Source organism: Gopherus flavomarginatus, chromosome 2, assembly GCF_025201925.1.
Source record: "Gopherus flavomarginatus isolate rGopFla2 chromosome 2, rGopFla2.mat.asm, whole genome shotgun sequence".
Lineage (NCBI taxonomy): Eukaryota > Metazoa > Chordata > Testudines > Testudinidae > Gopherus > Gopherus flavomarginatus.
In genome coordinates this window covers 129,157,683-129,171,724 of record NC_066618.1, presented here as the reverse complement: position 1 = coordinate 129,171,724, position 14,042 = coordinate 129,157,683, and the positions used below count along the sequence as shown (strand labels likewise).

Genomic DNA, 14,042 nt, shown 5'->3' with positions numbered 1-14,042 from the left:
GTTCTTACTGCCTAGCCTCCAGGGTCCCTGGGTGCTGAGCAAGGCAACCCAGGGCCTTGCATTCCATGACCCAGTATTGGGTCACAACCCAAACTTTGAAAACCACTGCACTAGAGGCCTCATAATGCCTTAAACAGTAGGAGACTAACCTATGTAAGGAATCACCTTCCTCCTGTCAATAGTATTTGGACAATTTGATCATCCTCACAAAAAGTACTAAGGCAGAGTCTTCAGTTGACGACCCCATGACTCTGGAGTGTTGTCACAAGAAAAGAAATATTGTGACACCTTCTGCATGATGCTGAAGATTTTCTTTTTGAGCTTGTATGTTTAAGGGATAAGTAAGCAGTTTTTGTTTGTTTGTTTTTTAGCTTTTCTGATTAACTGAAAAGCCTCTAGGCCTTGCCATGTAACATTTTAGTTAACACTGAAACATTCACGTTGTCTGACTAGAACACTGCAATCTGAGAAATGCAATTGAATATTTTTACAAGTCTTAATTAGGCCAATTTACTGTATACTTTATATGAATTCTCTTCAAACACAAGTTTCATAAATGGTACACGTAAATCCTACTAAATGCAAACCAATGAAGTGTAACAATAGATGACTAAAATACACAAACAGAAAACTGAACACTTTTTCCATACCAAAACTTCAATGTCATCAGTAGAAGTTCTTATGTAAGTTTGCTGGAATACTTTCACTTAAATTCTGATCTTACTGGTTAGCAATCCTTAAATGACCAAGGACTACCACTATAAATAGGGCCCTACCAAATTCATGGTCCATTTTGGTCAATTTCATGGTCATAGGATTTTTAAAATGATAAATTTCATGATTTCAGCTATTTAAATCTGAAATTTCATGGTGTTATAATTGTAGGGGTCCTGACCCAAAAAGGAGTTGTGGGGAGGTGGCAAGGTAATGGGCAGGGGGAGGATTTGCAGTACTGCTACCCTTACTTCTGTGCTGCTGCTGGCTGTGGCTCCTCTGCCTTCAGAGATGAGCAGCTGGAGAGCAGCAGCTGCTGAGGGCCCAGCTCTGCAGGCAGCATTACAGAAGAAAAAGGAGGCAATACCATACCATACCATCCTTACTTCTGTGCTGCTGCTGGCAATGATGCACAGAAGTAAAGGTGACATGGTATGGTATTGCCACCCTTACTTTGGCACTGCTGCTGGAAAGGAGCCATCTTCAGATTTGGGAAACGCCCCCCAATTTGAGAAATGCTGGTCTCCCCTGTGAAATCTGTATAGTATAGGATAAAAGCACACAAAAGACCAGATTTCACACGGGGAAACTAGATTTCAATGTACATGACACGTTTTTCACAGTCGTGAATTTGGTAAGGCCTTAATTATAAACAGTTAAAAATAATAATGTAATGGCATCTGAATTAATAGGACCCTACCTAATGAACCTTTCATTCCAATAAGGAGTGGCAGAGTACACTGAATGACTTTTGGCTTTTCCTTGGGCAGTCTACTAGATCTTTTTCAGTCTGGTGAGAACATTATGCCTATCCTTACAAATGAGGTACCAAATGTTATTTCAAAAGAGCGATTATGAAATTGCAAATTATGAAATTGTTGCGAGGCATTTACTACTTTTAAGTTACTAGTAATGAGATTATTCTAATTACAATACAGAAACATAAACTTGAAATTTCAGAGCATGTTTAAGTTACGTTAGTTTTAGTGTTTACATTTCACTGTATTGTTTCATAAACTGAATATGATTGTGTACTGCTTTTCACCAGACCTGTGGTGGCATCACCTGTGGTGACTCCATTCTCCATTTATGAAAACAAATGAAGTAGGTAGATTGGCTGTTCAGTATTTAGATAATAAAATGCTACTATCCCCCAAATTGTCCAGTCTATCACTGCAATGCTTTAAAGAGATTAAAAGACAAATTCTACCTTCAGATACGTTGCATGCAACACACACTGAATTCAATGGCTTTGTCTCCACAGCAAATGTTAGAACCTGTCATGCTGCTGCACCGATCACGGCAATTGTATAAGCAATAGCAGAGATAGGGTTCCGGTATTTTTTTACTTGCGCAGCATTTTTATTGTATTGGTAAAAATACTCAATTTCCATCTACGTTAGATTTTAGCACCAAACCTACTCCACTCTTGCTGTAAGACAAACAACAGTAAAAGCTCTTTTATCTGCCACTTCACCAACCAGCAAGCTCTATAAACCAGCATTTCTGATCTGCACTGAAAGTTTGGTTTATAGTGCAGTTGGTGTGGGGCCGGCAGAGGGCTGAAGAATGGGAGGGGCTTCAGGTCCCGCTCTCGAAAGAAGTTTGGATCCAGAAGGGAGCTTGGGGCAGAAGGTTAGGGTGTGCAAGGGGCTCAGAGTGCTGGATGGGGGAGGCACTCACCACTAGCAGCTCCCCAACCCAGCTGCTGCTGACAGAGGCGCAGCCAGGCGGCTCTGCAGAATCGCTGCCTCAGTGCTTCGGGATAGGGGGACAGACTCCACGGCTCCCAGCCCATTGGCTGAGAACTGCAGCCAATGGAAGCTGCAGGGGGTGGTGCCTGCAGATGGAGGCAGCATGCCTGCATACAGAGCTGCCTGGCTGCGCCTCTACCAGGAGCAGCAGCAACAGCAGGCACAGGGAGCCACCAGAGGTAAGCGACCCCCCCATCCATCTGGCACCCCAAGCCCACTCCCACACCCCAACTCTCTGCCCCAAGCCCCCTCCCTGACCCAAACTCCCTCCCAGAGCCTGTGCCCCACAGCTCATGACTTGCCTCCCCCTACACACACTTTAAACTCCTCCCTCTGAGTTCCTATTGGCCAGCCCACTGCTAAAGAACGCCCCCCACCCCAGCCTAAGGGGAGGTTCTACAGGGCCTGGAAACCAAATAATTCCAGAGGACAACTAATGAGATAACAGGGATGGGAATGAGGTCAAAGGGTCAAACAAAGGGAACCTGACGGGGACACCGAGCAGAGAACCCCAGACAGTGCCCACTGCTCCTCGAAGGTGTCAAGGGAGTCAGCAGACACTGCCCAGAGGAACTCTACCCGGATGCATGAGCGGATGGAGGATCGGAAATGGGGTCTCTTGTGACTGTGGGGCCTATCGGCCAACCTCCTCTCACTGGTTTTATAGATGGCCATTTTAGCCAGGGCCTGCAGGAGGTTGACCAGGAGGTCCCGTGGCTTTGTGAGAACACAGACGGGGAGTGCATTGATAAAGCAGGTGAGGGGAAAAGTGCAGCCAGAAGAGTAACAAAATATTTGTGAGGAGCCGGAATAGGGGCTGCAGCCCGGTGCACTCCAAGTAAACATGCGTCAGGGTCTCCCTCACGCCGCAGAAGAGGCGGGCATCTGGGACGGGGGTAAACCATGACAAGTACACACTCATGTTCACGGCCCCATGAAGGAGCCACGAACTGATATCCCCGGCGGGCCCCGGGGCAGAATATAGGTTGGCCCAGCGGGGCTCCTCACCCTGTAGAGGTGGCAGGAGGCCCTACCACTTTGTGTCAGGGCAAGACACGAGGGTAACGAAGTGAAGAGTGTGGAGCACAAGCGTGTATAGATGTTTCTTTGGCGTGGTCTGGAAACGAACTGGCTGCAAGTTGTGCAGTCGGCTCACAGTGAAGGCGAGGGTGGGGCGGTTGGGTCCACGGGGCAGGGGCCCAATGACAAGGTCCGGAGGGCCTAGGGTGGAGGGTGGCCAAGGCATGCCCTCTTGCAGGACCCGGTCGAGGTAGGCCCGAACACAGGGCAGTAAAGTGGCCCTTATATCCTGAAGTACGCGTTGGGGAGTACGAGGCCTGGAGAGCCCCATGCGCTGAGCAAGCGTCAAGGGATCCAGCCAGTCTCCCTGGTTGTAGTCCAGGAGGTCTCCAACTCTGGCAACTGCTACCAGGACCAACCTCTGGCACACTGATGGGGAGTCCGCTATCTGCACATGGAGCTCAGGGTTGTATAGCAAGGGCTCCGCGAGGAGATCTGCTCCCTCAGTGGCCACCATGAACATGGCCACTGAAAACAGATTCCAAATCCAGAGGTGGTCCTGGTAGAAGACCAGCAGCCCAAAGAAGTCTCGCGAATGACCTCTTGGATGGAAATAAAGGAGCTGCCAGTTGTATTGGAGCCTTCGGAAGCGGCACAGGAAGGCGTGCACCAGTACTCTCCATGCACCATAAAGGAGCCTCTGCAGGGCCTGGAGATGGAAGACATGGACTTGAGTGTGTAGACACTTCAGGCCCTGCCCTCCCTCCTCCAGGGGAAAGTGGAGGACCCCTGCAGAGACCCAGTGCACTCCTGGCCTGAAGAACTCCAGAATCACCGTCCAGAGGTGGGCCAGGAAGTCCGGGGCTGGGACCAGGCTATTGAGTCAGTATCAGAGCATGGACAGGACTAGTTCATTAAGTACCAGTGTCCTTCCTCGGAGGGAGAGGCATCGGAGTAATCCAGTCCATTTCCAGAGCTGCTCCGTCACCCTGCCCGTTAAACTGTACCAGTTTTCCGGCGGAGATGGATGCACAGCAGAAAGGTAAGACAGAAACGCCAAGATAGACCAGTTGACCTGCGCTCCACCGGATGGCATGAAGCACAGGTGGGAGGGAGCTTGCCTGCCACCCGTCCCTGACAACTAGGCCAGAGCTCTTGACCCAGTTGACCTGGGTGGAGGAGGCTGCCGAGCAGACGGCCTGGCAAGCCTCCACCCACGCCAAGTCGCCTGGGTCCTGGACCACGAGGAGCACTTTGTCGGCGTACACCGACAGGACTAGCCGCAGCTCTGGTTCTCGCAGCACCAACCCAGTCAACCTCCTGCAGAGGAGGCAGAGGAAGGGCTCGATCACCAGAGAGTACAGCTGGCCCGAGAGGGGGCAGCCCTGCCGCACTCCTCACCCGAAGATGACCAGTTGAGCCTGACCAGATACTCTGCGGAGAAAAACCACAAACTGGGGTCCGAAGCCAAACACTCGCAAAGTGCTCAGGAGATACCTGCAGCCCACCCTGTTGAATGCCTTCTCCTGATCCAGGGACAGGAGGGCGAACGACAGACCATCCCGACACCCGAGCTCCAAGAGGTCCCCAACCAGACACAGATTACCAAATATGGTAAGGCCCAGGATGGTGTAGGTCTGGTCTGGGGGGACCACGTCCACCAGCACGGACTCTAGCCGCAGCGAGAGGGCCTTGGCCATGATTTTGTAGTCCATGCTGAGGAGCGAGACAGGACACCAATTCCATAAGTTGCGGAAGTCCCCTTCTTTGGCAATAAGGCGAGCACGGCTCACCTGCACGAAAGAGGGAGGATCCCGCTCTGCAAGAATTCGGCCCAGAAGGTGACTAGGTCTGGGCCGAGGATGTCCCAGAACACGCAGTAGAACTCCGCACTCAGCCCGTTCATGCCTGGAGATTTATTGGTGGGCACGCGGCAGAGGGCTTCCGAGAACTCGGCCAGAGTGAGAGGCAGCTCTAGCCCATCTCAGTCGCCCATGCTGACCGTCGAGAGTCCGTCCCAGAGCACTCTGCAAGAGTTAGGATCGGTCGGATCCGGGGAGAAAGGGCCTGCATAGAAGGCCCTGGCCCTCCCACACATCTCCGCCAGATCCGTGAGGGGGGTGTCGTCCTCCACCAGGAGGCAGGTTACATGCTTTTTGGCCCCACTCCTTTTCTCCAGGCACGGAAGAAGCAGGAGTCACGATTCATCTCCTGAAAGAAGCGGATGCGGGATCAAACAAAGGCACCCCAGACCTGATGGTCCTCGAGGGCCCGGAGATCCTCCTGTTTCTCCCAGCACGCTCCAAAGAGGGATGGATCCTTGGGGCTAGCGGCCAGATGCCTCTCCAGCTCTAATACCTCCAGTTCCAACTGCTCTATCGCCACATCCCTCCCTCGGCTGGCACCTCGGGTGTAGTCATAGCAGAAGAGCCAGGAGCGCACCTTCCTCACATCCCACCACCGCCATGCTGAGGGAAAGGCAGGCCTCTGCCCTCACCAGGTCCCTCTGAGTTAACCGGCATTTTTAATTTACTGGCACCCCCAGTATGCCAGTTAAATAAAAGCTTTTACTGTAGTGGTTTCTCTATTTACAATGAGAGCTGACCAGAATAGTTCTTTATGTTGATAGAAGTTTTTATAGACATCCTATATTACATTAATATGATTATTCAAATCTGTGGAATGCCTACTTACCAGTACAGTATTCACAGCAAGACTAAAGACAGGCTCAAAGCATGTTACAGTATATAGCTCATCCATTCTTTCAAGAATCAAATGTCAACATAACATGGTTTTTCACAAAAAAAAACAAAAAACCCACACCCACATCATACTCCCACTGGCACGCTATAAAAGTGAATTACCCAGAAGAGAAGGAAAGAAGAGAATAAAGCACTTAACACTAAGGGTATGTCTACACTTGCAGAGTTTTTGCACTGTAAGTTTCACTGGTGATAGGGAACCAGTGAAAGTAAAGCGCTGGTTTGTGTAGTCACTTAATTCCTCAGGCATCAGACTGTGTTTACATTAGCAAAACTTCCATCGCTGATGAGAGTAACCATTCTAGGGCAGCTATCCCACAGTGCAGCTCTCTACATTTTGACAATGAATCTTGTGGGAAGGAGGGGCATAATTGGGGGCATCCTGATCCTTCTCCCCAAACACTGATCAGCTCTAGTAGCTCAACATTGCTCCAAGCAGGGGATCATTTGCTTGGTGGAGCAGGCATTGTCACCTGGCCAAATGATAAGTGAGCACTTGCCAAGAAAACATGAAGGGGAAGTTCCAAAGTTCTAGGGGCTTTACAGGGGGAGCGGTAGATGTCTGTTTACCTGGCATCAGAGCAGCAGAGTTGCTGGCCAGAGTGGTCACCAAGGCACTGTGAGATATCCTCGAGGCTAAAAGCTGTGTAAACAAGAAGGATGTGTCTTCACTTGCACATCACCACAAAAGCATCACCAGTAAGAGCTGTATGCCTCTTGTGGAGGTGGGTTTTTTTTGCGGTGAAACTTCTGAGTTTCACCACAAAAAGTCATTGGCAAGTGTTTTTGCACAAAAAGGGACTTTTTCCGCTTTAAATGGCAAGTGTAGACGTGCCCAAAGACAGAAAACGGTTAACACATGGTGAGATTGAGTAAAAAGAAATACTGAAATAGAAGCTAATTGCATTTGCAAGATGAAGAAAGTCTGAACTAAATTCAAAGCACTAACACTGAACACAACTGAATACTTTCTGAAACACCCTTATCTGTTCTCAGTGCGCAATGAATTTTTATTTTTCAAGTGTCAGTGTGGGTGGTGCAGAGAAAGAACATGTTATAGAAACACTGACAAACACCGTTCAGTAAGGAGTCCGGTGGCACCTTAAAGACTAAGATTTATTTGAGCATAAGCTTTCGTGGGTAAAAAACATTACTTTTTCATTGCATGCATCTGAAGAAGTGAGATTTTTTACCCATGAAAGCTTATACCCAAATAAATCTGTTAGCCTTTACGGTAAGGTGCCTTTAAGGACGCCTTGTTGTTTTTGTGGATACAGACTAACACAGCTAGCTACCTCTTGATACCATTTAGTACAAATCTGAAACTGGCCCAGAAAATTAAATAAGTGAAACTATTTCAGTTTAATTCAGTTGTATGGTTCTTTTTTAAAGTTACAAGAAATAACATTCTTAATATTGTTCTTTAACAATTTTTGACAAGCACTATGAAAACCTGCTGCTTTGAGTTACAGTATCACAGGGTTAGAATGAACCCAGGGCAATCTAGTCCAATCCCCTGCCAAGATGCAGAATTTGTTGAGTCATAACACAACCAAGGAAATGTTACTCTTGTTGCTAGATTAGTAAAGTTAGCAAGATCAAATTAATGTGTAATCTTTTGTACCTCTAGAAATTATATTCAGTCACCCCTCCCTTGTCTCTCATTGTATACTAACCATAGTAAGAGATATCTATTTACAGAAGATTTAGAAAAAACGAATTGCATCTGTTACTTCTATCTACATTCAACAGCTCTAGATTTCGTATGTTCCAAAAGCAAGTTTATGAAAGACTATTCATTTCCCTTCTCCAAAGCTGATATGAAAAAAGTGTGTTCAATACTTTTTCTACATATACATTTTTTCTTCTGATTGAAGAGAAGTAAGCTGAGTAAATGAAGTGAAAGATTAATTTATTTGCATTATATGCTTTAATTCAAAAGTAACTGGGCTCAAGGGTAACTAGGTGAAATTCTACAGCTTGTTCTGCAGGAGCACAGAATATCTAATGGTCCTTTTCTGGCCTTAAAGCCTATCAATGGCAATATCAACCGATTAAGAAAAATATGCATTATGGAGTAGTAGAGATTTCTCTAGTTACAGTGTTTTCCTATTTTTGAGAAAAGAACTCCATTCAAACATTCATCAATTCAACTCTTCAAGCAACGTAATGAATTATTTTATATCATCTACAATTGTTTTTCAGAACCCAGAATGGCTTTTCAAATCATTCAGTAGTACACTAGAGTTATTTCCTTACAATGCTCCTTTAATCCAAAAGTGTTTTTGACATGACATTTCAATCTCAACCTTTCCCTTCACGTATTTGGAAAACGGGGCTCACCGTCTAGTGTGACAGATCCTCTGGTTGGCTGCCAATGCCCACTCTACAATATTCATGTCTATGGCCAAAGAAGGCCATACAAATTTAATTCTACCTCCTCTCAGGGCCTGTCCTGCCAGCACGGAGCTACCTGAATGCGTATGATCGCAGTACAGGGCCCAAAGCAGTGATTTATGCAAATGATTTTTATTAGCAGCTCATTTAATCCTCCTACCCTATTACGATTTTTACAGCCGGCTCGGAGCCCTTTCCAGACTAGTTTTTGCCTCCCAAACCTACCCCTGGCAGGAGCCAACACTGTTCCCCCCGAATTGGCTACAACAAGGGAAGAGAAAATTTCCTATAGTTTATGGTTACAAGAGGCAGAGTCCCGTCTCTCCACCACTCCATGCGTGCCCCTCGGGGGGGGCTGCTCACCCTCCCCCGGATGGGGGTACTCACCCCTGTACCCCCAAGCTGTATTGCCTGGTTTTCCAGGGTGTGCCGGGGCTCTGCGGCGCTGGCTGTAGCTGCTGCCGAAGCGCCTGCTGGCGGGGACAGTTGTTCAGCGCGGCCCCCCGGCTGCCGGATAGCAGGTAATTCATCCCATATGTGCTAGCTTTATTCTCCCGTTTCCTGCGGCCCGGGTGATACTGATGCTGCTGCTGCGGGGAGGCGGGCGGAGGTTGGTGCGGGCTGCTCGCCGCGGGCTGCGGGGGCTGGTGCGCAGGGCACTGGCCGCTCACGCTGTTCACTTTGCTCTCGTTGAAGTTAAAAAACTCCACGGGTCCAGTCCCGCTGCCGCGAGCCCCGGCCCGGCCACAGGAGGAGCCGCTGCTGCAGGAGCCCGAGGAGGAGAAGCCGGGGCTCTCGGTGCCGGACTCCACGGAGGAGCAGGACGACGACGAGGACACGGAGGGGGATTTCTGCAGCCGCCTCCCTCCCTCGCTGCTGCCCCCCGCGGAGCCGGCGGCTGTGACCAGCCCAGTCAGCAGATCCGGGGGAGAGGGCAAGGGCGGCGGGGAACAGCACTGGCGGCCGCCCCCGGGCGGCCCAAGCCTGGCGTGGCCGCGGGCGGCGGGGTCCAGGGCCGGGGAGTTGAGGCAGAGGTAGTGCGGGAAGCCACGGCCGCCCGCGCCCTGTGAGGTCTCCCAGATCTGCATCCACAGCGCATTGGCGGGGCCTTTCTGCTCGGGCTGGATCCAGGCCACGCGGGGATCCATCCACCCCGTCCGCTCGCGCCCCCGGCCGGCCCCGCTCGCCGCAGCTCCTCCGCCCGGCGCCGGATCCGGAGCGGCGCTAAACACGCGCCGCGGGCAGCGGCATCAGGAGGGAGGCTCGGCAGGGAGAGCCCGGCTCTGGCGCCCCGTGCTCGGGGTGTGGGAGGCCGCGCGGGGTGGCCCGGCCCGGCTTTGCCTGAAGCGCGGCGGTCGCTGCCCTAATGTGGCGTCCCCTTGCCGGAGCCAGAACCAGTAGTGCGCATGCGCAGAAGATTTTAAACCTTCACTGGATACGGCCGCCCTGGCAACCGCCCATGCGCACTGGGGGTGGTGCCGGCTCGCTGAGGGAGGTGGCTCGGAACGTTCCTTCGGCATCTCCCGGCGCGTGGAATTTTGGAACCGTCCGGAAAATCCGAGCAGGGTAGGGATCTTTGTCCTACTACGCTTGCGCACTGCCGCGTGGAACTGTCTGTAGCTCCGGAGCGAGCCTGGCTCGCGGGGCTGCTGCTGCGGGGTTTTTCCTGCGCCAGCCGTGGGCTCCCCTGACACCCTGAGGGGCAGTGGCGTGGAGCGCCCCGGCACAGCCAGCCCCTACGCAGTGTTGAGCAAGGGCGGGTCCTAGCAGCAGCCTCGGCGTGACTGGTCCATGCGTCCTACTCGCGAGAGCCTTTCTGCAGCATCCCGACCAAGCGCTCTGCCTTACAGCCCCCGTGTAGCCCGTGCTGCCGGTGTAGTGCAGATACCGCTCCGCGTAGTAATGTGCTACCGGTAGCACTTATTGATACGTGGAGATTGTACTACACAGAGCAGTATCTAGCCTACACTACACCGGCCCAAGACAGCCCGGGCTGTCGGCGTTATATTGCACTTCCCACACGCAAGGACTGTTTTTCAGTCTCCTGTGAGTAAAGGAAGGTGCATGGGCTGGCACGTTGGGGAGAGCTCTCAGGTTAACCCCACTCTGAGATTTGGATAAATAAAGGCTCAGCCCCACCCCTCCCCCAAATAAAACAGTTGCAAACATTCCTTTGGCTTTAAGGAAGCAGGTCCCTTTCTTTGCTGAGATGCTTAAGTGCTTTCTCTCGAATGTACCAAACCACGTGCTTACTTATGCTGAAGTTTTCCAATGGCATAGCAGCTGTTTAAGCATTTATTGGCCTGCAGCTATACACAGTTACTACTGTAAATTAAACAGCCTGTTAAGCTGCAGCCTACACTCGGGTGATGACCCTTCAGCATCAGCTCTTGGAGGCACTGAGCCTCCCACAGGTAGGCCTGGTCTACACTACGCTGTTAAACCGATTTTAACAGCGTTAAATCGATTTAACGCTGCACCCGTCCACACTACACTGCTCTTTATATCGATTTAAAGGTCTCTTTAAATCGATTTCTGTACTCCTACAAAATGAGAGGAGTAACGCTAAAATCGATATTACTATATCGGATTAGGGTTAGTGTGGACGCAAATCGACGTTATTGGCCTCATTATTTTACAGTAGCTACCCACAGTGCACCGCTCCAGAAATCGATGCTGGCCTCGGACCATGGACGCACACCACCGAATTAATGTGCCTAGTGTGGACGCGCACAATCGACTTTATAATATCTGTTTTATAAAATCGGTTTAAGCTCATTCGAATTTATCCTGTAGTGTAGATGTCGCCTCACAATGGGCTGATTTTAAGAGGTATGCAGCACTTCTGAAAGGTAGGCTCAACGTTCCCCCAGTCCTCAGGGAGTTCAGATGCTGTACAAATTTCATAGGGACAACATGTAGTAAGTGTATTCATGGCCCCACACCAGCTTTTGCTAGCTGAGGTGCAGGGCCAGAAGAGACTGGTGCATTAGCCAGGAGCAGGTTCCTCCTGCCTTTCTCCTCCATTGCACCATAGTAAGCATAAATGAGCCCTTCCTTTAAATCAGAAGTTGTATTTATAGTATCAGCCTAAATTTATATTTAAAACAATTTGCCGACCTAATGTCACTGTCCTTACTAATGCAGAACTTTTACTAACTTTAAGTGGCTAGCTAGACCATGGCTCATACTATGGGAGATGGGGAAGCAATCTTTGCAGAGTGGTGACACACACAGGTGGGTGGGAGAAGCCTTGACTTCATTCAGCCTTACTGAAATTCTGGGAGGAGGGAAGGTGCAAACCCGCCCATATCTAAAGGCCCCTCCCCCAGCCTTGTGGGAGGAGTCACTGGACCTGGGACTCAACTGATGATGGGGGGATAACTAAGGAATAACAGGTTCAGGAGTGGGGGGTCATAGGTTCAAAACTAGGGATCCAGAGTGTTAACCCTGCAATGTTAACTATGTTGGTGAGGATGGTATAGGCCAGCTATAATTTGCAGCTCATTAGCAGGATCCAGCAGGATCTTGGACCTTATCTATCACTCAGGGATTAGAAAGGAGAGATAGTGTGCCTCCCTATCCCGTGATGCAAATGGATAAAGAAGAGAGAAGAAAAAAGGTAACAGATAACAGCTTTTATTTAAACAGATAACTTAATAAGAAACAACAGTGAGATATGGTTTGACAGTTTGAGTTTAAAACCCAGGCCCAACCAAATAGGTACCCTGGCAATAAACAAACCTAAAACAAAAATAACCCAGATACTGCACCGTTTCCAGGTGTTGATAGGCAGTAGATGGTATAACACTGTTGTCACAGGCAGCTGATGGACCCTGGGTCTCAACTACTTCTTAGAGGGAGATCAAGAGAATCTGATGATACTGAAGACAGGCCTGGCTCTGCGATCACCCAAGGGTGAGTGATCAACAGGATCTCTATACCTTTCTCAGAAAATGATGTGGAATTCAGAGGTCGGTAAGCACAGTCGCAGTTCTTAATGCTGATGTCTTTCTTTACCTTGCAGGTGATGATCTTTTGGTCCATGTTGCTGTGCAAACACAATGATACTGTAGCTGCCTCCCGGATGGACGGCAACTAGGCAGCGGGTGCTCAAAGTTTATATGGGCACAACAAGTGCACCAAGGTTCTGAGGTAAAATTGGTAGCTCCCGGTTGGAACCTGTTTGAACTAGTTCTGTGCTGACCGTTAACTGCTTTTCCTGACAAAGTTCCAAAAGGGCACGAAAACTTCAAGAAGAAGCTAAACAAAGATGGAGTCGAACTGTTGTTTGTCGGGCACGCCATTTTGAATTTCAGACTCCATATCTAATACATAGTCAAATACCTTAATCAAATGTAAAGGCATAAAGAGTAACTTATTTTAAAGCACAAAACAACTCAATCTCTATTTAATATGCAAAAACATGTTACATTTCCTCTCCTTGATAGTCCTGAGTAAATTCTGAAGGTACTATCATTGCACAGACACATAGAGGTGGAAAGTGCTATAACAATAGAACAATTTAAATAACCTTAAGATCATACAAAACTGTCATTTAACAAAGTGCAATATAACTATGCAATATAATGATTATTACAATGCATGTAAAGTGCAAACCTTAACAATTGAACTTTGTTAAATCAAAAGGCATAGTAACAACTTTCTTTTTATGAGAGCAACAAGAATATATGGTCAAACCCATAAGGTAGAAGATTATTAATGTTTGAATGATCAGTACCACTATGATGGGGTGCATCATTATTTCCCACACTTGCCTAATATCCTCTGAATTGGTATGGAAAATATTCTCCCACCAGTGCGAAGGATGAATTTCTTCCTCCACTTGTTTTAGCACTCATTTTATTGCTGCTACAGAGTGACATACTGTTAGTAAAGTGCTCATTCCCTCTACCTGCAGTCGTTGTATATAATATCCCAAATGCTTATGGTGCATTAGGTGCTTTAAGGCATTAAGATCTGCCCCTATATGCACCAGTTCAATATATTGGTACACTGCATAATGAGTCCTAAACATTTCCGATTGCACATTATGTAATGTAATCTTGGATAGAAAATATTGAAGACAGATTGAAACTAGAGTTATCTATACTTTCATGGAATATGTTAACAATAAAGCGCTTACATAAACTATGCACACGTATGCAATGTCTGTCTACTTGAACTACCACTGAGCCGTTAAAGAGTGAAGAACTGTGCCATTGATAATAACATTTTCCATATTGAGAGTTAAAACACACGTGACTCTTCCCAATATTCTTGTGATACAAGTGAAACCCATTCCCTTCTGTTCTGTGCATGCTTGCATATTGAGGGTAAATAATTGTTTTCCCCTAACATGAACCCACTTGCTGGCTTCCATTGGCATGGGCAT

The 14,042-nt window shown here is 48.5% G+C and overlaps 1 protein-coding gene and 1 long non-coding RNA gene across 5 annotated transcripts in view; one reads left to right on the top strand and one right to left on the bottom strand.

Annotated features, from left to right (window-relative positions):
* Nucleotides 1-9,795, bottom strand: part of TENT4A (terminal nucleotidyltransferase 4A) — a 106,925-nt gene extending 97,130 nt beyond the window's left edge. For all 4 annotated transcript variants that reach the window (XM_050938171.1, XM_050938172.1, XM_050938173.1 and 1 more), the window contains exon 1: nt 9,035-9,795. In XM_050938171.1, the coding sequence (XP_050794128.1) occupies nt 9,035-9,795 (761 nt within the window). The remainder of the gene's footprint in view (nt 1-9,034) is intronic.
* On the top strand, nt 9,685-13,801 carry LOC127043985 (uncharacterized). The gene is made up of 2 exons (XR_007772371.1): nt 9,685-10,213; nt 12,675-13,801. It is a non-coding gene; the product is annotated as an uncharacterized LOC127043985 (long non-coding RNA).
* The last annotated feature ends 241 nt before the right edge of the window (nt 13,802-14,042 follow it).